The sequence below is a fragment of the Scleropages formosus genome, chromosome 16 (genome assembly GCF_900964775.1).
Source record: "Scleropages formosus chromosome 16, fSclFor1.1, whole genome shotgun sequence".
Taxonomy (NCBI): domain Eukaryota; kingdom Metazoa; phylum Chordata; class Actinopteri; order Osteoglossiformes; family Osteoglossidae; genus Scleropages; species Scleropages formosus.
In genome coordinates this window covers 14,372,632-14,397,681 of record NC_041821.1, presented here as the reverse complement: position 1 = coordinate 14,397,681, position 25,050 = coordinate 14,372,632, and the positions used below count along the sequence as shown (strand labels likewise).

Sequence of the window (25,050 nt, the reverse complement as noted above, 5' to 3'; positions counted from 1 at the left end):
CTGAATCAGTTTGTCCTTGTGGCTCTAGCTCTATACATTCATTTCTGGCTCTGTCCTCTGACTCGAAGCTGTTTTGGCCTCTTCCAGGCAGTGACTTCTCCAATGGCCCCTATTCCCACACTCAGTACTCCACCTACAATGAGTCCTGGAGGTTCCCCAACCCAGGCCTTTTGGGTAAGTACGAAAAGCATAACCATGTGGACTCAGAGGGGACAGGTTGGACTGAGACACAGCCTTTGAGGATGTATGCATCTGTGTTCATGACAGATTCTACAGAGCTTGACGTAGTCGTCACATTTATTGCTTTTCCTTTGTTACGATTCATTATTTGAAATCCAATATAGGTGGTCCCCGATTTACGATGGTTCGACTTGCGATTTTTTTCGACTTTACGATGGTGGACTGGCGGTAGACATTCAGCAGAAACCATACTTCGAATTTTGAATTTAGATATTTTTTTTTCCCGGGCAAGCGATATGCGGTGCGATACTCTCTCGCGATGCTCCCAATCTGTCACGCAGAGGTGTGTATTAGGTGTATCAAATGCATTTTAGACTTTAGACAATATTTTCGACTTGCGATGAGTTTCGCGGAACGTAAGCCCATCGTAAATCGGGGACCACCCGTAGTTGTACGTTGGTCTTACTGCAGTGGTACAGTGGTGCAGCGGGTAGTACCAGCACCTTGGTTGTTTAGGTGTAGGTTCAAATGCAGCTCAGTGTGTGTAGTTTACACGCTCCCATGTTTGTGTGGGTTTCCTCAGGGCGTTCCTGCTTCCTTCCACGGGCCAAAGACATGTGAATTGGTGACTCTGAATTGTCCTTAGTGTGTGTGCATGGCTACCCTGCGATGGATGATGTCCCATCCATGGTGTACAGCTCCTAGTCAGACAGCCTGTGCCTTAAAGGTTGATAAGTGAGATGCTCTGTGGTGTGCTGTTTGGCTCACCGTGTGGGTCTACCGCGTGTGTCTTTCCCACCCCCGACCCCCAGGCTCTCCATACTACTACAGCACAGCCACGCGAGGCCCGGGTCCTGCCACTGCTACAACTGCCACCTATGACCGCCACTGATTCTGCCAGCTGGAAGCAGAGGGGAGGCATGGAGCGGGAGGAGTAGGAGGAGCATGAGGAAGAACGAGCGCCTGTGTTGTCCTGCAGAGGGCTGGGGTGGGGAGGAGAAAGGCCTTCCTCCTGAATTTGTACGAGTGGCTTCCTTTCCACGGGACCAGCACCTAAGAGCTGTGAGCCTGGGGTCTTAACACACGGCTCCTATCCCCCACCATGACCCGCTAACATGGGAGCGAACTGCAAAGTGAAGGACGCACAAGAGCATAAACCCTCAGATGGACTTATGAAGAGTCGGCAACAGGTGACTCCGTTGGAGTCGCATCGGATGTACCCCATGAGGAGGTTGTGCTTCACACCCAAGGAAATATATTTAAAAATACAATCATTATTTGATATTATGCTTTCATTTTTAATATATTGCCGCAAATAAGAACTTTTTGATGAATGACAATGCTGTCCAGAATTATTTTATAATTTGATTTGTTCATATACAGTATATATGCTTATATAGAAAAACATAACCCCTATTTGCGGAAGTACTCATCAGTCCTGCATTCCAACAGGTGTCCACTTAGACAAAGACTGCTGTCAGACAAATCCTATGAAAAAAAATTCTTCTAGAGCATGTCTTTTGTAATCCAGCTTCACAAAAGCCTTACTCCCTTCTGCCCCGCTCTGAAAGCCCAAACCAGACTACAAAGTGCCAGAATTTACCATACAGGTAAATATCCTTATCTAAAGAGTCCCATAGATGGGCATTGATTACTCTGACAGGGCTGATTAATAATTTCTTTCAGCTTATGTTCGCTGGAACACAAAAATCACCAGGTTCCATGTGTGGTGTTAAGTTCCTATTGCTGTGTCTCGGTCATCATGCTCCTGGCACGGTCACTGCCTGGCAACGTGAGAGAGCAGGGTCCTGTGAGAATGGGAAGCTCTGCAGAGGATTATACTACATACGAGATGATGTTACTAAAATGCTTACCTTACTCTAAATTCAATTTTTTAAACAATTTTTTTTTAAATGCAAAGCAGAGTTAATTACCTCTTTTCTGTGCCCCTAACTTCAGAGAAGAACTCATAAGTAGCTTACAAGGAAATGTAGAAACCACATTTTAATGGTGCACAGTTTTTAGAGAGATTCTGAGCACAGTAAGGATATAAAGAGAGCGCAGCACCTGCAGTGACCATGTGTAAAACCGTCCAGATTGTAGGTGTGAGAATCCATCTCGTGGATTTGTGCGACTGATGCCACCACCTGAGGGCCATTGACACAACACTGGCTGTCATCATTAAGTCTGCAGATGAGGTGTCTTCAGCCATGCGTTAGCGAAGGGGAGAGGATGACGCCGGATCCCGAGTGCTATATTTCCAGCCGTGTCCAAACCTTCCCTGTCGCGTGAGGAGTGGATCTGCGAATCGGCCGAGAACCTCGTGCTGGCTTCGGTCCTGCTCGCCGTGGTCTCCGCACTCACCGCAGTGCGGCGAAAAACTATTTGCTCCTTTCCTGATTTCCTCTATTGCTGCAGACTTCGAGGCTGAATGTTTTCATGTCTTCAGCTAAAATGTTAGGTAAAGGGTATTTGAGTGACCAAATAAGACATTTTTTTACTTATTTCATTTATTTCATGAACAAAATTATCCAGCACTGGCACTGTGTGAAAAACTAATTGCCCCCTTACACTTAATTACTGGTCGTGTTACGTTTAGCTGCAATGACTGCAACCGATTGCTTCTTATAACTCAATATCAGCCATTCCAGTCGCTGGGGAGGAATATTTGCTCGCTCTTTCTTCCAGATACATTAGCAGGTTTTTTTGCAATAATCGATGAAATCAGGAAGGGCAAATACTTTTTCATGATACTGTGTACCAGTTACTCTTCGGACGCGGATCAAATGGGATACTCGGCTATGCCGTAGGCCGCCTTGCAGAGCTTTCGTCTCAGGTCAGGACCCCGGTCCCGGTTGCTCGGCGATACGAGAAGCAGGAGAAGAAAAGCAACGGAATGCCTGAACTTCCGGAAATTAGTGGGGTGTAAAGTCGCCTCCTTGGAGCGCCTGCTGCACGACCGAGCGACTGTGAAAGAAGCACAGTGTCCGTGCGACATGGCACAGTACCCCCTGCGCTCAGGCACACATCACTTGGCAAAAATGTTTGCTCTGAACTGATGGGGCGGTCTCGTGAAACCCATAACCCAGGTGTGTGCCGGACGTGTGGTACCAGTGAACGCAATCACTTAATCCAGCTATGTTGTGAAAACGTCTCCTCTTTTTGTGTAGTAATGTATTTACATGTGTACAGTGAGCATGCATAATTGACGACGAGCAGTCCGACTATTGAAAATGAAACACTCTGACGGAGACATGCTCCTCGTGACGAAGAATCTGGGGCACGCCAGTGAATAGTGGGCTGCTCGTCTCTATAAAGACAAACATTTTATACTAGGAAACAGCTGTGAAGAAATTGATACTCAACTCTTTTCGGCTTAAACAATCTGATTGAGTTATTTATAGACAGAGGTTAATATATTTACAGTAATAATGATCAAAGATGTGAGTTGAACAACTAAGCATGTGTTGATACAAAATACTCTTTTTTTGACCTGTAATAGATGTACCTTATATGTGGGCTAAGTTTGAACATTGCTTCATTCTGGTAGGAAGTAGAAAGTGATACCTCCAAACCTGATCCCACAATTTCAATCTAGAAAGCTCTAACTTGCTGGAAGGACATGTTCTCCACCCCTACAGAGCACATAGATGTTAATGGGCTAATTTAATGTCCCCTTAAAGGGTCAGACCAGCATATTTTATTCTGTGATATTTTTTTGCTAATGTACTTAATAGCTACATTGTGACATTGAGATAAACTGTAATTGTGGTTGAAATTAAGGCCAATTTATCCTCTTTTTGTAAAGTCCAGAAATGTGATGAGAGAATGTTCTCGTGTCAGCAAAGTAATTTTGGGCTTTATCCACAATGTGCTGCCGTGATGCATATGACCAAGGTCAGTCTTACAGTGGTTTACCAAGGGAACTGTTGAGTTCATTTTTTTCCTCCCGGCATACTTTGTTTGAAATGTGTTTTAAATGTGATTTATATTTAGATTTAGAGATTTCGGTGTTACCATTTCCAGAGATGCTCATTCCAGGTGGAGAGCTGTCATGCTTCAGTGCCAGACTTTAAAACAAAAACAAACTTAATCAATGCCAATTTTTTTTCTTGACTTTGCTGTGTTGTGGTGTTGTATGGTTGATACCTTGATGGATGTTTCTTAGCTCAAAGTTGCTTGAGTGCAACTCTAAAAAACCTTAAAGTTCTCTGTAGTGCTACAGGTGAACTTGCCCCTATACCTTTTCCTGGAGGCATTATAAACCTGAGGTACACCAGCTGCAATCAAGGATAGTGCCTTTTTCTTACTTATTTCCCCGAGACCGTGAGTCGCTAAAACTACAGTAGGCTGACCTACCTTGCAGCAACCTGCAGCCTCTGCGAGGCGAGGACAGATTAAACATTTCAAATGTCTAGGCACATCTCTAATTTTTAGCATTCAGACCCAACCAACCAACCAACCAACCAACCAACCAACCAACCAACTACCAGGTAGAGAACAATCCAAGCTGTGGACAAGTGGTCTACGCTAACAAGTTAGTCATTCACTGGGCCGAGTCAGACTGTACATTTCCAGGCTGTTCAATGGACAGTTCATCAGCTCTCAGCAAGATGCATCCTCTCAGTGTACATAGCAGCTCATGTCACTGTTTTCATGCTGAAATACTGACAAATCCGCCCAAATCCCTTCTCCCTTTAGCTCCTTGTGACTTGAACTGTTTTTTGCCATCTGGCCATTTCATCCATGATGGTTGGGGGGGGGGTGTTTTGTGAGTGTTGCCAAAATGTTCTGGTTTAGAAGCCACGTGTGTAAAAATGAAGACCCTGGGCATGGAGACCCCTGCATGGTGTGTCAGCTGACGGCAGCTTTCACTCCATGCTCAACAACTTGTATCCATAGCTTATTGGTATCTATATGTAAACAAGCACATTCCTTTGCTGCATATGGCAAAGCCTTTTTTTGTACAAGTGAAACTGTGTGAATCTGTGGTGTTTCAAAGTTGTGTTTCAAAGGTTCAGAATGCACTGTCAAAGGCATTAACAGGCCCACTAATAGCTCCACAAGAGGCTAGGACTGATCCCCAGTTGGTCCGCTAATAGGCCACAACGGGCCACTCAAAAGACCTACCAAGATGCCCACAGAAAGCTCACGACGAGGCCAGTGGTGATTTGTCTACTTGTTTCCTCTGTGGGATTTTAAAGCAGGTCCCTTTAATACAATCAAGATCCTCCACCCTGCTACCTGCTGTAATCCTTCCTGATCAGCTACCCTTTTTTTTTTTTTTTTTTGCATCCGGGGGCCACTTCTCTCATCCCAACAGTGGCATTACGGCCATTAGAATTGTCCCTCTCGTCTACTTCTCTAACCTTCCGTAAAATGGTCTATCTCCTTGCAAAATATAATTTCAGAAAAGGAGATAGGGCATTAGACATATTTAAAATTCAAAGCCTAGAAGGCTGCATTGGTGGTTCTTGGAAAATACCTATTGGTAAATTATTGAAAAGGTAGTAAGCTGAAATGCATCCTTAATGTCACTATGGGGCCCAAGATGTTGGTTAGTTTGGTAAATATCCCTGGATAAACAACAAAATCAAAAATGGATGAAACCAACAAATTAGAAGGTTTCAATAAGTGATTTTAGCCTCATTGCCATTCATTCATTCATTGTCACCTCCCTCTCTCTCTCTCTCTCACACACACACACACACACACACAGATACATACTCTGGCAATGTTGAGAGTTTGAGAGCGCTGGAAGTGTTACTACAGCACTAAGCTATATGTTCCAGCTATCAATTAACGTTGTGAGAAACCATTGCTAGTATATTTTTTTGCTAATGTGACACTAGATTGGTTTTGGCCAAGTATTCTCATTCTTTCACAAAACCCAGAGTTGCACACGTTGTACATATTTTGTTGTTTACCATGCGCACTGATAGTTACCCTATCCGTTAGGACCAGATTTTCAGGGGATGGAAGCAAGAGCCACTGAGCAAGTAAAATTGCCTCCTCAGAGATTGCGTTATCCTCCCGGGCAAATAGTTGACCTGGGTTTAATGCCCTTTGTTCCCCAGGCATCAGCTAAAACGTTGGCGCCCACTGACCAGCAAGCAGCCCTCATGCTGTTTAGCCACAGCCTGGTGTCGGTCACAGACGCGGTACCGCTATTTCTGCCGCTGATTGTCATCAGCGGTTGCCGTTAGAAAAAAATGTAGGGCTTACCGTGGTAATAAATGTGTTGCTTTTCACCTTTATAGCCGTTTTGCTTTTAGGGAAAGCCCACAGCCCACTTCTGTGCGTGATACGCTGAGAATTTAAAAAAATATATATATAATAATAACAAGATATTAATAAAATGCTGTGACAAGTGCGAACAGATTTTGTAAACCGTCTGATATCACAAATATTTAAGGAACAGAAGTATGAATGCATATCTATGGACTCCACTACTTAGTAACACCACTTTTAAGTTTCACGTAAAAGCTTCATCGTCACCAAACAAAAGCAGCGGAAAATGTTAAAATGCCTTTAAATGAGTGAAGTAATTAAAAAAAAAAAAAAAACTAAAGAATATTCAGTAAACTAAAAATGCTTCCTTACAAAACGTGTACGGTTACATTACATTTTCTAGTAGTTTAAAAAAGAAAACTGGTGTTCTTTCATGGTGTTGTGTGTTGTCTTAATATTCGAATGTAATTACAGGAGTAACAATTTGCCAAAGATATCACTTTTCATCATTTTTCTTGTTTCAATTTTTGGAATTGTTCACACTGGATATTGTGATTTTAATATTAGAGTTATTTTTCAGATTTATATTGGTCTTGTTAATATTATTATACCAGTTTGTAATGGCTTCTGATGGGTCATTTTCAGGGTTTTATAAGTCGAATGGTGAATTGCAGTTCACTGGGGGTCTCTCCGCTTGGCCTGCAAAGAAATAGGATTGTAGGTTATTCACCGTATGTGGATCTGTTCACCTGAGTAAGTGTTATTTGTGAACTATTAATTTATATGTATCTGTACCGTGAGATGAAAAGTAACTATTTGTAAATATTGGCCATAATTTAATTGGTTCTTGAAAATAAAAGTAATTTTTTAAGTTGAAAGTATCAGTGCCTTTTTGTGATGATGTATAGTACAACAAATCTTACATGTGTTCTTAATTTTCACAAATATTTTATATAATGATTGCTGATATTCAGAGGATGGAAGAGTTACCAGTTTGTGCTGTAGCCATTAAAGAGAAAATTATAAACCATCCATACGACCATCCATCGGGATCCCCTCATGCAGAGAATGTGAATACGCAGGTAAACACGTGAGGTATGGCTACAAGTGTAAGCGTTCTGGAGCCGCGGCCTGGACATCAGCCCGCTCACCACCTCTGTGTACCTCTTGTACACCTGCGTGGTCAGTTTGTCCATCAGGTCTGTAACTAGTACTGGTCTGATTCCCATTCTACAAAGTAGCTTTAATTAGGTTTAATTGCTGGCTTTTACATACACGATTGCCTGGGGTGACTTTAAATCACACGAGATGTTCCCTTTTCTCCCGACCAGGAGCCCACCATATAAGCTGGGGCAGAAGTCTTACAAATTAATGTCACCTGGCCATGTCACGCTGTCAAATAACTGCCCTGGCGGAGGGCATCAGTAATCGCTGTACCTGTAGCACCCGTGCCGTAGGGAAGGTGTGTGAACACAGAGACGGCAAACTGCACTGAAGGAAAAAGTGCTGAGTCGACGGTTTATTGTCAATTGTCAGAGCAGCTGGGGGAGAATAACAGGTCATTGGGAGAATTCGGAGATGAACTGGATTTAAAGAACACGACACCGAATTTATTCGTTGCACTAAAACGATGAGATCTGCCGTTTAATCACACTCAGACATATGCGACAGAGCAGATATTTGAAAGAGCTGTTACTTTGCACTCGAAGGACCCAGGCTGGAATCTCACTTGTGCTGGAGCACCCCTGAGCCAGGCACTTACCCTGGATAACTCCGGTAAAAATTCTGAAAATCCAGAGAGTGCTCGCAAACGTACATGGGTAAATCAGTAAGTAAGTAGCTGAACATTGTAAGTTGCTTTGGGTAAATAAACAGATGTAAATAAATGTAAAATTGCACTGTAAGGATGTGCGCCTTGTACCAGGACCAAAATTAAGACTTTTAAAATGTGTGTGTGTGTATATATATAATTAAAAAAGAATGATCTTTCAGAGGTCTGCACAAAAGGCTCACTATGACATTAGATCATCATGATATCATCATGATAACATCATCATCATGATGTCATCGTAATGATGTCACCTTGTCTGGTGATGAAACGTTAGCAGTCCAAATGCCAAGCTCGGCGAACACCTGAACATCTGAGACCCCATTTAATCATTTCACGTGGACGGTGCAGGTTAGTGTTTCATTTGTCCACGCGCAATGTGTATGTAATTGCCAAGTGAATAATTTGACTTTCAGAAATTAAGTACTGATTCAGTAAAATTGCCCTTACGTTTCATCCACTGAGTAAAAAGGAAGAAACGTTACACCGTTAACTGTACAAGTGACATTAACTCATGTTTATGTTTGGCAGGCGCTCACTTTAATGGACAGTTATAACACAATCAGACAGCAGTTTCCCACATGACAGCCCCTTTATGGTTTCGTCGAAATATCTCGGGGGAAAAAAATGACCAATTTAAAACAGCTATAAAAGTGACGTGGCCATTTGTGAAATTATATCATCACTCTTCTTGTGATATACTGTTCTCATCTTTTCTTAAAGTCATCTGGCAAGTGAACGGATGGATGGATGGATGGACATCCCCTGGGGTTTGAGAAGCGGTCGCGAAGCAAGTGATGGGGACAGCGAAAAACGACACGGCTCCTCATCGCCGGCTCTTATTGTGCATGTTCCCCCAATGAAGGATGCACACACACACACGTTTTCTGAACCGCTTGTCCCTAACGGGGTCGCGGGGAACCGGAGCCTAACCCAGCAACACAGGGTGAAAGGCTGGAGGGGGAGGGGACACACCCAGGACGGGATGCCAGTCCATCGCAAGGCACCCCAAGCAAGACTCGAACCCCAGACCCACCGGAGAGCAGGACCCGGTCCAACCCACTGCGCCACCGCACCCCCCATGAAGGATGCCTATGAGGAAATATAGCCCCCCCCCACCCCGCTCTCATAAACAACTCGCTGTAACAGACGCAGCCGTCATCTTCCTTTCTGTTTCAGCTCTGATTGCTCTCTCACTCTGCGAGTCCTCGCTGCACGCCTGTGACAGTGGCGCGCGCCACTTGTTGGACTGATAGCTTCACTAATGGTGGCCTGCGTAGCTGCTCCCCCCCCCCCACCCCTTCGCTGCCGTCTCCCTGTGGGGCTGTCTTACTCTTCCATGCCATGATGAGCGGAGGGCCTGTCTGAAAGAGCCCATTCGGGGCCCAATTAAAACGGCGAGGAGGCTGCGCCGGCCGTCAGAGGGAAGGAGAAAAACTCCGAATCACGAAGAGTTCCCTCGTCAGACCTGCTGCTTCTCCTCATCTCCTCATCTCCCGTGCGCCGGCGTCGCTCGTCTCCTCTCCTCTAACAGTCTCACGCATTAGGGCAGCGGCGTCAGGCAGAGGAATCCCGCGCAGCCTCTTCATGGCCTCCCTCCGCTCACTGTTCGCTGGGCTTCCGGGCCAGGGCAGGAGGAGAGGTGCCGGAGCGTGACCGTCCGCTCGAGGGCCTGGTCATCTAGAGCCGTTCCCAGGAAGCAGAGGACGCTCGGATCGTGACGTCAGCGGCGCGCGTGCGGCTGTCTGGATCGCTGCTGAGACGCGACACGGTCAATTTGTGTCGTAAGCGAGTGACCAGCGGCGGAAAGTAAACCGCGACTGTTCATTATCGAACGAGGAGCTGTCTACGGTATTATTGCATTAGATGTCCTGTTACGTACGTCTCCTAATAAAGTGTTGTTCTGTCCTAGTTAAGGATTAAGGTGGATCGTAATGCGTTACATTTACAGGTACATTTTCTCCGTGTGTTCAGACTGCATATTGTAGCTGTTAACATCAAAAAGCTTCTGCATTCCAGCACTTTTACACCTCATGTTTTTTTTTCCCCACTTTTACTCAAATTTTGATTTTTACATTTACATTTAGTTGTTTAGCAGACACTTTCCTCCAAAGCAACTTCCAATGAACTCTACATAGTTTTATGAGCCCACACACCTTATTCACCGCGGTGACTTACACTGCTAGATACACTACTTATACTGGGTCACTCATCCATACAATCATCTCCTCTTCTCCAGCAGTGTCACACATTAGGCCACACATTTTTGGATGAGCACTTTTACTTGAGTAATTATTTTTGGAACGTTAAAGCACTTTTATTTGAGTGCAGCGTTTGGCTGCGCTGCCCACCTCCGGTGAGGTGTTTTTAGTCTCGAACCCAGCAGCGCTGGGGCTGTTCGAAAGAGGAAGTGTTTGTTGAGCGAAACGTCATATGATGAAGTCTAACCGAGGTGCGACACCACGGTGCGTTGCGGAGAGCCAGGCAGTTAGGGAGCTTTTCACACTGAGGGGTTAGTTCCCTTTGCCCTGATAAAGTCGTGTTTAAGGCAAACCTGTTTGCGTCATTCGACCGTGTAGAAAAACTCTCAAAAGAAAAATACTTAGACGGAAATCCTTCATGATCAGCACCAGAGTGTGAGTACACTTGCTGGCATCTAGTTTTTTTTTTTCCCCCCCACAAGACATTTGGTTCAACTGTTTTGAGCAGGAAAATAAGCCTCCATGTCTCCGCAGCTCTTCTGCAGCACTTCCCAGAGACGTAGGACACTTGCGCGCTGCTCTGATTTCACTACTCTGCCCCGTTTGTCCTGCGAAAGAAATTGTTTTCTTTTCTGGAACCGATCGGCCGCAGGAGATCTGGACAAAACACTCAGACCCATAGAGACTTTTCAGGACATCACCAGCCGATGGGAGAGCTCCATACAGCTGGACGCGTCCCTCATCGGATTGCGTTGCCTCCTTTTTTTCTTTGCAAGCTCATACATAGGTCATCACAAGGCACAGCAACACTTTCGAAACTTCCCTCGTGTCCGACGCAAAAGTGATCTTTACTCTGAACAATTTGAGAAGTGTGTCGGTACACATCCTAAAGGCTGAACTTTGCGTTTCGTTTTCCCAACCGACATTTCTCCATTGCGCTACACAGACACAGCATACGTTTCCTGAACGTCTTAACTTTTACATCACACTAGAACATATCAATCACTTGAAAATATTCACTACTTGAACATATTTTCACACCACAGTCCCAAACAATAATGCTCAGGTGCTGCACACAAACCAGGCAAGACAAGGACTGTACAAGACATTTCTGGTGGTGGTGGGGGTCATGATGGCACTTTTTCCCCCCATTTATCACTCAGAAAGTACAGATGAACAGCTGGAACAACATAACAGGAGAGGTGACAGCTTAATTAAGGCTTGTAATTCTCTGCCTGACTGCCTGAGTCCAGTCTTTATGATAATTGAGCTTTTCTAATGAAATAAATGAAACAAAACATTCCCGTTTCTCACCAAAGCACACGACAGGTTTAAGAAAATTTGCAGCCAGGGGAGAATAGACCATTACCGAAAACTGAAAAAGGCATGTCAAAATACATAACTTTATTTGCTTAGAGAGCTGTTGTTGAGAAACTTTAATTTGCATACAAAGGCATTTGACAGGTCATTGAGAATTAAGGTCAGTGGGAATTGGTACCTCCCTCTATCTGCAGAAGTTCCACCTCTTAACCCTCAGTGGCAGCCCTAGGAGAAGTAGTTGTTCCAAATCAAGGTACTCAGCCCCCTGAGACCCACAGTATTGCTTTAGGAAATAATACCTCATATTTTTGACTCAGGACAAAGTTGAAACGTTAACTCATTTTTCAATTCAAGGATATTTTGTGAAATGTAAAGTGTGGCAAATTGCGTCACCAGGACACTTCAGACCCTCGTCTGAATGCCTCATGGAAATGTGTTTATACTTAGAAGTCCCAACTGTAAAGCCAACAGAAACCTGTAGACACTATATTTAAATAATAATAATAAAAAAAAAGTTTAATACAAAGACTATTTGAGTTTACATCTCATACACTGACATTTGTAGAAGTTGAAGCTTCTGCACAGTTTATCAACCCCTTGGTGCACAGACGTATGGTTCTGCGGCAAAGACAGGGTTAAATCGCAGATGCTCAGCTCGTGGTGGAGCTCCAACATTCTCACAAACAAAGCAGCCATTTTAATATCAACCTCATTTTACTAGACATGAAGTTTTACTCTGTGAAGCAGAGATGGGCTTCTATTAACGACTGTCGTAAATCCCAGTTAAATGCAGGCAGACTGAAGCAGCCTTATGAATTCGAGTCCCACACCTGCCAGGGCTCAGCGGGAGCGGACAGAGGGAAACGAACCTGATGTGTCAGTGAAACATGAATCAATGCAGGTCACACCAAACCGGCTGAAATGGAACAGTAACCGAAAAGACTTGGCTCAATTTATAACAAGCACATCAACTTCAATTTGCTCATTTATTTTTCTTTACAATACATTAGTGGCCATTACACAAAAACCCACATTAGAAAGAAAGCACAGAAATTACACATTACACACAAAACCATACAAAAGTAAAATTCAGTTCAAGTTATAGCTTTCTGACGCGGAATATTTAATGCTGATGATAAAAATCTGAGAAAGCTCAGCTGATGCGCCTTATAAAACAAGGCAGCAGCGTTGGGGTCCTTGGCCAGAGCAAGTCATCAGATTCTTGAGGTGGACAGGATGTCCTCGACCAGGTGCTTGTACACCCAGGCATCTCCTTTGAGCCGCTGCCTGCGAATGCCTACCACCTCGGGCTTGGCCAGAAGGCATACCTCCAGCTCAAACTGCATGGTCACCTTGCCAAAGTCTGACTGGGTTGTGCACTTCAGTGTGTATCTGGGAAAGGAACACCACACTGAGACCACAGTACTGTACCAAGCAACATTTCATCGCCAATGCCCGATTTGGCAGTCGTTAATCTAATGCATTCCCATAAAACTGACATGTGATTGCACCCAATGAATACTACATCAAGTGAACACACACACACACAACCTTGACAGCTGAAAAACAGTAATGGGAGAAGAATGCATGGCAGTAGGGCGTCTTACCCCTTCTGCACAAAGTCTACATTCTTCTCTGGCAGGATGCTGAGGATCTGGCTAAGGACCTGGTCTGCATTCACCTGGTTGGTTAGGGTCACATTGTACTGTGCCTAGTAGGGGTAAGTAGTGGAGCAGAAGATCAATCTCAAACAGGAAGTATGGTTAGATGGTTTCATGTGGCAATATTTAAAGGAAACCCTGAAAACCTCAGTGCATGAATTCAATTGCTATTTTTCCAACTGCATGGGCATGGTATTGCTATAGGGTTACTTTTCATGAAGTCTCAAGCAGAGGTTTAAGGACTTGATTCCTAGCCATAGCTATCATTTGTTCTAGTCTCCCAGCATTGTACAGAGAGTTAAAATTCCAAGGCTGTTGAGCAGTGACAAGGATTTATCTGTAAATGATATCAATTCAAAGAGACCGACCCTTCCTGGGACAACCTTCAGGATGGATTTATTTAAATTGGGGGGGGAAAAAAAAAAAAAAAAAAAAAAACCCTAAGAGGTGTAGTTAGATACAAAAAATAAAAAAAATAATAAAAAAAGCTGTTGACCTACTTTGGATACAAGTCTATTAATCAAAAGTACACGTAGCAGCTATCACAGTCAGATTTGGCACACTCTACAGACACATTTGCGTTAAGATTTCCCTCACTGCCCTGTTATTCAGATTTAAACTTCAACCTGTAACTTTAAATTACACAAACATGGCTAAAGTTAATAGAAAAGCCATAGGAGATAATGGGTTCAGCACAAATATTAAATCTTTTGAACTACATTCACATTTTAGATTAAACTGTGCCAATGGAAATTATGCATATGTGAATGGTGAGAGTGAACATGGTACACAGGGCAAGACACGAAGTGTAGTTTTTGCAGAGACCTGCTGCTGCTGCTCACCTTGATCCTGCGTGGACCATCACGCGGTCCCTTCCTTTTGCTGGGTGTCAGCATGGTGATGACCTTGTCCAGCCCCCGCTCCAGACTGCCAAACACCCGGGTCCCCTTGCGCTTCTGTCCACTGTCAGGTTGTGTCGCAGCCATGTCCAGGGAGCGAGACCTTTGGGAGTGCAAAAACACAGAGCTTGGCTAAGCACTAGTGATGAGGAGAGGACTTAGTGTAATACTCTATTTAAAAAAAATCGGTGCAGTCACTGTGTGTAGAGTACTTCGAAGGAAGACTCACCCAAAGTATCACAGAACAAGTTTCAGAGAGAAAAATGAAACAACCAGGACTATTGCTAAACTAACAGACTGTGGCAACCTCAGAACTGAGGATAACAAGAAATTGTGTACCATTGCACATAAATCAAGAGTAAGGGGATCTGACAGCTCCAAACAATGCAACACAGACTTCTGAACTTACACCATTAAAAGTACACGTATTAACTTGTTCTCCTAAATAACAGGAAACATTTTTTGTGTAGGTGCATTATGATCCTTTACTGGAAAAGGCAGATGTACAGTCATAATGCTAACATCATTAATGACATGCAGTATGAAAGGAGCAAGATTTTTTTACTCCACTTGTTACCTCCTCTCAGGGCTCAGGGTCATGACCTCCAGCTCCCCACGGGTCACTTGATCTAGGCATGGAGTGCGAGGCAGCTCCCTCAGAGCGCTGCCACGGCTCGCTAGCAGGAGTACAAATGAAGGCACACTTGTAAGTCAGCATGGAAGTATTGCAGCTAGACAGATGTGTGCGCGCAAACACACACAGTGTATCATTGACCTACTACTGCTTTTTCTGGACAAGGAGGTAACTCCGCTTACAGAAATCAGGCTGTTATGTTCATACAAAATTTCAGAGAGCATACAGTAAAACTGCCCTATATTTCTTCTTCACAGAAGGTTATTGATCCAAGTCTTATTGAGTGGTCTCTCAGCTTAAGGGTTTGTATTTGGCTTTCTGGCTTCAGAGGTTGCCTCATCAAATTTGATTCCTACTGAATTTTACAGGTAATTTACTGAATGGTAAGCATTGAAACTTGGGTGAACAAAGATGAAATTATATCAAGAGGACAAGACAACTACAGTTTATGGGTAATGCTGATGCAAGCTTGCCCCTGAAGATCTTAAATTAAGATCAAAGAATCTTAATCCAAGTTACTTTTACACATGAATATTTAGAGATGGCTCAATTCTCAAATTAAAGAGTAGAAAATAAGTCCTCCAGGTAGTCTGACTTCAACTTAATGTGAACTCAATTTTATATAAGCATGATGCACACAAGGAAGAGCAAGTTCCAGCAACTAGCTGGGCCAGCTGGTAGTGTAGCGGTTAGAGCTGCTGCCTTTTAGGTACAAATTCCATCTCCAGCTATTGTACCCTTGAGCAAAGTAATTACCCTAAATTGCTCCAGTAAAGATTACCCAGCAGTATAAACAGATAATTGCAAGGACCTTAACATTGTTAGTTGCTTTAAAGAAAAGTGCCAGCTAAATTAATAAATGTAAACCAGTGCGGCTGGCTCAATAAGTGGCTCAAGCATCATGAGACGACATGTGGATCCATTGTCTCACATTTAGCTGACACCTTTGTTCATGTTGACTCGCTCATTCATGTATATATCACATACACGTGCACACACAAGCAATTTGCAGTGACAAATTCATCTGAAAGTCGTCTTTGGATAGTTGGAGGAAACCCATGTGAACATGGAACTTCTGCAAAGCCTAAGTGGGGTTCAAACACAGGGTAAATCCACAGCCTAGGAGCTGTGAGACGCTAGTGCTACCTGCTTTACCACCATACGTAAAGCACACAGCATAAAGATGACTACCAGCAACACCGACAGCTGTGGACCAGACAACAATTCAACAGTCTTCAGTTGATAGCAATTAGAGAGAAAAGCCCTTAAAATGTATGCTTTCTCATCAAATAAACCATAATCACAGCTTTTGAGAGTCCCATTCTTATGAAAACAAGAAATTTCTATCAAAGGTAATATCAAAAAGCCATTACAAATTTCCTTTTCATTTTAACAAATGAAATGCTTTTATAACATGGTTGGCATTAGTCAATTCATAACAGGGAAGTCCCTACCTTTGATTAAGCCGATAATTACAAGCCCTAGCATAATGAATGCTAATTTGAAAAAGTGAGCTGATTTAAATAGAGCTGGCCAGCTAAATTGGTTTATTATAAAATAATTTATTTGCAAATGCAGTCCAAAAGACACCAGTTATAATAACTGTTTACATAACAATTTTGCTATTAAAAACCTATTGACAATACATTATTCAGTACATGGATTCTGCTCATATCACATTGTCGAAACATAACTTGTGTTTATCTGCACAGAACAGCTGCAGACAAGTCAATAGTAAGGGGAGCTGGGAAAGTGGTGGTATTGCAAATGGACTGGAACATGTTGAAAAGACAGGAGGACTGTCAAGTTTGAAAGATGGATGACATATGCTAGAACTCAAGTATCAAGCATTCTGGTCACAATGAAACTATTAGATTTTAGCTTGTTACAGCTCTAGATATGATGACTAACAGAATAACCCTTTGGCTCATCTAGCTACATTGCATCAATTACAACTTATTTTAGTCCATCTTCAGAGGCTGCTTAGTCGCAGTAAGTAATGACCTTAACTACCATGATAGTTACAATGGTGGTTTGTACATGAACAGGAGCGTGTACATGAACTTACCCCCGTGTGTATCTGAGGGAGTGCTGCTGTTTGGTGCTGCAAGAATGGCCTTGTTTGGCCGTGTGCTTTTCTTATGGGCCACTGGGGTGCGTGGTGGTGGGAGAGCAAAGGTTTCCCCATCCTTCTGACTTGGTGCAGTGGTAGGCAGATTCTCCTTGTTGTTCTTCTCCCTTTTCTTGGACTGGATGGGTTCTCGGACAGCTGCGGGGTTTGGTTTCAGTTTGGACAGGGGCTGCTCTAAGATGCCAGCCTGCTTCTTTTTCGGACATGAAAGAAAGAGACGCCATGAACACTGACAGTAAATCACTGTAGGAGAATACAAGCACCAAAAGGAATCAAAAATCTGTTTAACTATCAGTGACTAGCTACCATCAAGTTTCTTGGAACAAAGAGAACCTGCTTGAGAAACTTTTGCTAAACTGAAAAACTTGATGGTTTTCAAATCCTAATACCTTAAGACTTAGATAACCAGCACTGACCTGATTATCTGTCAGGGGACATTGCAAGAATGCCACCCAATGATCGTCATCCTCAGGGCAGTCTGAAGGCACCTCCACAGAGCACAGGACCATGGGACTGGGGACACTCTCCCCCTCGTTGAAGTTCAAGGTCTTCTTGGACTAAGTACACAACCAGAGTAGTACCTTTCAGTCCTTCCTGTGTCCATTCTACACAAGCACTGGTTTCAAAGGCATGAGGGCACATACAGGTGTACTGTACTAAGGGATTATATTAACAAGGACCTAAAGTTTTCATAACGCACAAATTTAGGATTTCAGCTGAAGAGGAAAATTTCATTACCACAAGCAACACCATCCTGTAGAATTGTTCTTTGTAACAATTTACAACTGGTAAAAAGCATTACTTTCTGATCAACAAAACTGCAGCCACTGAATACGTTACAACCGGAAGCTTTTGTTGCCTGGATTGTGGTCAAGAATTGCAATGTGTGTGATGACTATTTGTTATTAATTCACACCACAAATCTTCACTTATTTCCCCATTAAAAGTAATCTTCGAAACAAAGAACAGTACAGAAATAAAAAAGATTACAAGGAGTGTAGGTAGAACCCAGGATATACACATGCAATCACCTTTAGCTCTTGCAGAGGTGAACAGGGGACATTCTCTAGATGTACATCAGGGCAGAGACGCACTGGTTTACCCCGTCGCTTCTTTGCCAGGAGTAACAGGTATGTTGCTGTTGTGTTGTCATACTTCCACTGCAAGTATCCAAAGAAAATTGCCAGTTGTTCCATCACAAACAGCTCAAAGAGTTGCTCCAGTTTAAATGAACAGTAACAAACAGGCTTAAATGTTTAAATCAGTGTGTTTCACTGATGCATGGATGAGTAACCCCTTGTAAGTAGTATATCTAGCAATGTAATCACCTTGGTGAATAACGTGTGGGCTAGCAACACTACATAGTATCCGTTGTAAGTCACTTTGGACAAAAGCGTCTGCTAAGTGAATAAATGTAAATCTGTAATCTTAAATATACTGTTTTACAGCCATACAAAGCAAAACTTATCTGGAAAATATTCAGTATGAGCTGCGTTCTGCCGCCATCTAGTGATCAATTGTAGAAGTGCACCACACGAAGTTACAGCGGGCAAAGCAAAGCAAAACACACACAAACACACACATACTTCAGACACAAGCTGGACAGTGCTCTTCCTGGAACACTTGTAGAACACTGCCATCTCTGTAATACAGTCCTCATCAATGTGCCCCAGCTTAAACAAAGCAAAGAAAGCCACCATAAGACCAGGAAAGTATCCAACATCACAGCTGGATATTACAGTCACCTCTTTATAGTAGTGAACTGGATAAGGATTGGCTATTCCAACTGACAGCCCTACAGGACAGAGCCCATCAGCTTCTCAAGCTCTCAATACAAATTCAGGAAGTTAAACAGATTCAATGAAGATAGCAAACCAAATTTAAAATTTTACTGTCCAGATGGATTAAAACTTCTAATGATTAGTTGAGAAGCCCTGGGAAATGCTACACGTGGGTCCACTGAAAAGCATTAAATGTACATTAATTTTTACACAATGTAAAAGCAAGCTTAAACTGATCTAAAGTGACTTCTTTGTACAGGAAAAAAAAAAGGTTTGAAGAAAAGAAACCAAGTTCCCTTTTCAAAGACACAGGGGACAGCAGTATGGGGGAGGGAGGGGCACGATTATGTAAAGGTCATGTAATGACAAATGTGAAAGGGAAGAGAGCTGCATACTGGGTGCTTGCTGTGCCACTCCACAGGGCTGCTGTAGCCCTTCATTACCCACGGGTGGCCCAACAGCTGGCGCACTGTGATTCTGAGCTTTGGCTCCACCTGCAGGACAAAGACAGAATCTTCCATTTGGTTGCACAGCTCAGCAGGAGCTTGACATTGAAAGGTGCCCTTTCAGACAATCATAACAACCAGAATAAAAATAAATGAGCACAACGGCTGACAATGAAACATTAATGCCCGCATCTTTGTCAATGTGATAAAGATGCTGTACCTGTAACATCTGGTTGAGGAGAAGGATGCTGCCAGTAGAGAGCCAGTGAGGAATGTCGTAGTTACCTCTCTGAAAAACAGGCAGAGCAGATTGGTTAGGCTCCATTACGTTTAATGATATTGTTTCACATATGTAAATAGGTATAAGATATACCTTAGGTTTAGCACACAGTTTTATACACCGCCTCGTGCGATGAGCATTGGTGCATAAAGTGGAAAGAAAGTTTACTTAAGAATCACATCTGCAACTATGTCTCACTTTCTCCTAATACAATGCAAATTGTATTTCCCAGATGTACGTCGCTTTGAAGAAAAGAATCTTAAATGAACAAATGTAACTATGAGGGTAGTAAAACGAGGCCAAGCTAAGCACCTTACCATAATTTTCCGGTAGAGAGCCATGCAGTTATCATCGTCAAAGGGCAGGTAGCCACAGAGTAAGGCAAACAGCAGCACTCCCATGCTCCACACATCAGCCTGGCACAATAAGAGGTGCAGATCAGAGACTAGCAAAGCACACTGGTGACCAATCTGCCTGAGGACTGCCAGTGGTCTCTGTGGTCCTGCAGTATCTGTAATATACTGTAATCCTTGCCCTCTCACCTCAGAACCAATGTAGGCCTTGCCCTGGATGAGCTCTGGAGCAGCATATGCTGGGCTGCCACAGCATGTTTTCAGCTCATAGCCAAGTCCACCCTGAAAAACACAGCAGGCTTTGTCAGGGTAATAACTGGAAAATGAAAATTCCACAGAATTAAGGACAGTTGCTAGGTCTCAGGGTGGCAAGGGGTACAACCACTGTAGATGTGGTCTTAAAAGGTACAAAGCAATAGTTGTGGACTAGATTAGCGCATAGATAAATTGGCCCATTTATTGAAGAGTTACTACCAGGGTTAATAGCATGAAGGGTGTAGGAGTTGGTAGATTTCAGTAATATACCTTAGGTTTAGCACATAGACCAAAGTCAATCAGCTTTAAATTGTGGTCTTCATCAATAAGCAGGTTCTCCTTAAATGCAAAGAAAAGAACTGGTTAAGAAAAGAAAAGCTGAAGGTTTGCTGCGTTGAGCAGAACATGTTAGCGGGTGAACCCACCGGTTTGAGATCCCTGTGAGCATAGCCCTGGCTGTGTACGTAGGCAAGGGCTGAGACAATCTGGCGAAAGAACACACGAGTCTCCTCTTCTGACAGGCGGTCTTTGGCTATGATGTAGTCAAACAGCTCTCCTCCAGGGCAATACTACATCCAGGAACAAAACAGGGACAGGCACAGACTGACTCCAAATATACCATGATGATTCACACCACTGACCATTGCAAAGGGTCTTTTTATTATATACTTTCCCAACCATAATGGACAGCAACACAATTCACTTAGATTTCTAAATATTTCAGAAATAGTTCAGTTTAACTGCTCTACCCAAAAGGTCCAACTGCAAGGCCTCATCTCAGACTGAATCAATTCATACCCTAGTTTACTGCTACTTGCAGCCTTATAAGGTGCTCATAAAATACTTAAGTAAAAACCATCACTGTTAAAAGATATAACTGACTAAATGTCAGCACTGGGACAACAGGTAGAGTAGTGGTTAGAGCTGCTGCCTTCAGACCCAAAGGTTGCAGCTTCAAAAAAAAAAAAAAACCTCCAGCTGTAGAACCCGTGAGCAAGGTACTTACCCTAAAATTGCTAAAGCAAAATTACTCTGCTGTATAAAAGGGTAAATAAGTATCTTAACAATGTAAGTCACTTTGGAGAAAAGTGTCAGCTAAACAAACAAATGTAAATAAAAGCATAGGTGCATAAACAGAAAACCTATTAATGCCAAAAAAAGATTGTTTACAGCATTACCTCTAATACCATGAAGATCTTTGTAGGTGTCTCAATGATGTGATAGAGTTGGCAAACATGCTGATGGCTCAAGTGCTTCATAGCTTCGATCTCAATCTTCACTCTGTGCAGATCCTCCTGCAACCAAGGAAACCCACCCAGAAAATGTAAAAAAAATGCCCAGAGTTAACAGCTGAACAGGCCCTCAAACCAAAAATAATAATAATAATAAAAAAATTGACAGACATCAAGATTCATCATTTCAGAAAATAGACACACACTAAAACAAAGTGCAAGACTCTTGCCATCAAGATTGTTTTTGGTTTAGCTCTTGTAAATAATGTTAGAAAGAGAGAATATATTCTTGGTCAAAATTTATCAAGAAAAAAGGTAATACAAAAAAAAAAAAAAAAAAAAAAAAAACTAACTCAAATTTGACAGTTTATCAAGAGGAAAAAAATTGGCATCTTTAAAGCCAGTCTATGAATCAAAATAATTGCAACTGTGTCCAAATGTTCAGCCTACACCAGACAAACCCCAGGACACAACGGAGAAGAAAAACACTTGTACCGACCCCAAGGTCTTTCTTTTCCATTATCTTTATTGCAACTTTTTCACCAGTCAGGATGTGTCGGCCAAGCTTGACTTTGGCAAACCCACCTGAAAAAAACAATTGAGATGATTTAAGACAGGTCATGTTTTATAGGCCTAGCAGGGAAAGGTGTGCTGATGCCTGGTGAGGCGATCTGGCCGTGGGATGCAGTACCAGAACCGATGGTCTCGTACACTTCGTAGTACTTGAGAAGGTCCGCATTGGCATCCACCGGCATCTTCTCGACTCAGCCAGGCGCCTCCTGTAGACCGCAGGTCAAAGTTCAGCCTGAAACAGGACACAAATCACCTTGGGGACATGAGCAGCCCAAACAGTACAACAACAGGAGGAACGTTATGGAAAAGCCCAAAGTTTGCTGTTTACAGTTATTTTAATGTAAAACAACTTCATCACACAGCACTTTGTCAGAGACCAGATGGTCAAAATGAGCTCTTACATCAGTTCAAAAGAAACTATTTAAGTTTCTCTCACACACATTTAACATGAAAATGATCCTCAGCAACGTATCACGAGAGAAGTAGATCAGCTCAGCTGTTCCACACACACAGCACGGCTTCCAGCCAAAACACTGCGTAGTCTAGAACCTCAACACAATGCACGTGTATAAAACTTAACCAACAGCATTTCAGTGGTATATACATAAACTAGGCAGAAAATGACCTTATTTGCTACCCACCGTTTCTTACTCTGCTCCGCGAAGCGATATATTATTTGGTTGCGGATTCGCCTACGGCTCAAGAAGTTTGAATTTCCCACTTGATGACGCACTTCCGATTCTCGACTTCCGGCCCAAACCGGCGTATCGCTACGGCTGGGTTTTATGGGAAAGGCGGTACCCCTAAAACACATTAGATTTTTTTTTTCGTAAAACATTTTAAATACGCACACTACTAAGTAGGCACGAATGTGTCGTTATCCTGGGAAAACTCCTTTATAAGTACAGTATACCTGCAGAAAGCTGACCCGTAGAGCAGCGAAGTTTAGTACACAAGCAGAAGCAGCTGAAATGGAAAACGGCGGCGATAATAAATCATGAAGAGGCTCGCGGAGCTCATAGATAATTAACTGAAAGGAGATTATAGGATTTCGTGAGACGTCCTAACATCTCGGAGTCCGCGAAACCGACCCAGGTCACAGCGATGCGTACCCTTAGCTACTCAACGAATTGTTTTAGCCCTATTCTTACTTCCCGCATTTCTCACCTCAAGGGGAACTATATCATCGAACGGCTCTTCCCACTTTAATTGTTCCTCCATTTGATTCGTGTCGTATTAATACTTTAATAATTTTAATCGAACACAAAAAACAGCAATACTTTGCTGGCAACGGAAGGCTTAGAATTTCTCAAAAAAGGGCCACTTTTCTCTTTTAAAAACAGGGTATGTACCCTATAAAGTGGAATACCGGTATATTTTAAAAAAAAAACATGAAAATGTGCCCTAAAACACATACGCTGCCTGTTTTGACATAAATTATGCATTTCGTTTTGTATATGATAACATTGTCTGCATATCCTATTCAAACATCATAAATGGTATTTTTGTCCCTTTTCAGATATTTACGCATTCTGATCTAAAAAATGTACAGACAAATATTTGGATGAGATGCGCTTCCTGCTGCATTTGCGTTTACGCATTTAGCCGCTTAAATCACAGCATTTCCACCGATGATTTTTTTCCACGGATGTTGCCGTGTCGTGGGATCCCTCGCTTTTGTGCTCCGCAATTAGCATGCATGCATGCAAACATGCCAGCGCACCTGAGTGATGGCTGACCCCCGATGAATGTCACATTACCATGTGCTCCTGGGGGGGTATTAAGGAGAACCGGCTGAGTGATCCCCTCATTGTTCCGATTTAAACTCTGGGTGTTTCAGCAGGAGTTGTAACGTGAGCTTAAGACCATCGGAGCTGATTTTCATTGCTCCTCCTTTGATGGTGGCTCCTTGCTGTAGTTGAAAGGCATGCAAATGCGGTGGGGACCACTGGCATCACAGAGCTTACTCGATGCCATCGGGGCAGAGGGCAGGGGGTGGAGCGGAGCGAGGGGATGGGGGCCAAGAATTATGATACTTCTGTTCCTCCCCTCCCTAGAGATTCCCCTTGCCTTTTGTTTCCTTCATCTCCTCTTCCTTTGTCTGGCTCATTCAGGATGAAATTAAGGGCTTATTTCAAATCACGAGATGCTCGTATGTCACGTCAGGCTGAGATTTTTTTTTTTTTTTTTTTTTTTTTGCCGTTTTTGAATAATTAGCCCCCCATCCGCCACACGCCCACGCGAACGGTGAGCCGCATAGCCGCGGCAGGTAGCCAGCACAAAGTCAGAGTAAGGCCACCAGGCCCGCCTTGCTCCAGACTGACATTCCAGCAGGCTTTGCTGGCACACGGGAGATGCCTTCACTGCCAGAGCACTTCCTTGTTCCCACTGGCTCTGACTGAGGGAGAGGCTGGGACCGTTGGCTTGCCAGCACCCTGTGTCAGCATGTTTATGCTTGTGTGTGTGTGTGTGTGTGTGTGTGTGTGTGTGTGTGTGTGTGAGAGAGAGAATGCACGCAGCCTAGTGTGTATCAGTGGAGTTCCCCTGAAGATAATACCGCACCTACATATTTCTGTCTTTACGTATAAAAATGCACGAGCGGAATGTGTGTGTGTGCGTGTGTGTGTATCCATGTTCCATACCATGCTGAAAACAGTGTACGTAATGCATGTGCATATATATCTCACGCAGGCATTTACTGTATTAAAGGCAGATTACAATGACTCCCCTGTTCTTCAGTATTTTAACAAGCCTCAGCCTTATTTGGTCTCACCCTCGCTGTCGTTCATCCCTCCCTGCATCCATCCGCTGCCGCAGCACGTGGCTTCATCAAAGGCGCCATTAGCATACAGTCCTTGTTATCCGCCTGCCACACAGGGCGTGGGCACAGCGCTGGGGCAGACCTGGCAGGACCGCTCCTGATCGGCTCACCAAATGCACAAGGGTCCCAGACAATGAAATGTGGCCACGTCCCCGGTAGCCGTGACCTGTTCTGCATAAATGCAAATCCATTTGCATAACAAGGGGCAAGACCTCAAATTATAT

The 25,050-nt window shown here is 43.3% G+C and overlaps 2 protein-coding genes across 2 annotated transcripts in view; one reads left to right on the top strand and one right to left on the bottom strand.

Moving 5' to 3' along the window:
* LOC108925919 (paired box protein Pax-5-like) overlaps window positions 1–1,486 on the top strand; it is a 29,705-nt gene extending 28,219 nt beyond the window's left edge. Inside the window, exons 9-10 of the mRNA XM_029259296.1 lie at window positions 88–174; window positions 993–1,486. Of these exons, the coding sequence (XP_029115129.1) occupies window positions 88–174; window positions 993–1,072 (167 nt within the window). The 3' untranslated portion in view covers window positions 1,073–1,486. The remainder of the gene's footprint in view (window positions 1–87; window positions 175–992) is intronic.
* Window positions 1,487–12,909: 11,423 nt separating this feature from the next.
* On the bottom strand, window positions 12,910–22,752 carry melk (maternal embryonic leucine zipper kinase). The gene is made up of 18 exons (XM_018738279.2): window positions 22,647–22,752; window positions 22,124–22,237; window positions 21,932–22,017; window positions 21,379–21,495; window positions 20,626–20,769; window positions 20,471–20,539; window positions 20,135–20,227; window positions 19,910–20,008; window positions 19,533–19,601; window positions 19,262–19,360; window positions 18,672–18,758; window positions 18,117–18,245; window positions 17,502–17,642; window positions 17,023–17,278; window positions 14,898–14,997; window positions 14,264–14,423; window positions 13,368–13,471; window positions 12,910–13,152 (listed from the first exon to the last, which is right to left on the bottom strand). The coding sequence occupies exons 2-18, from the start codon at window positions 22,185–22,187 to the stop codon at window positions 12,975–12,977; spliced, it is 1,995 nt and encodes a 664-aa protein (XP_018593795.1). The 5' UTR covers window positions 22,188–22,237; window positions 22,647–22,752; the 3' UTR covers window positions 12,910–12,974.
* Window positions 22,753–25,050: the final 2,298 nt, after the last annotated feature.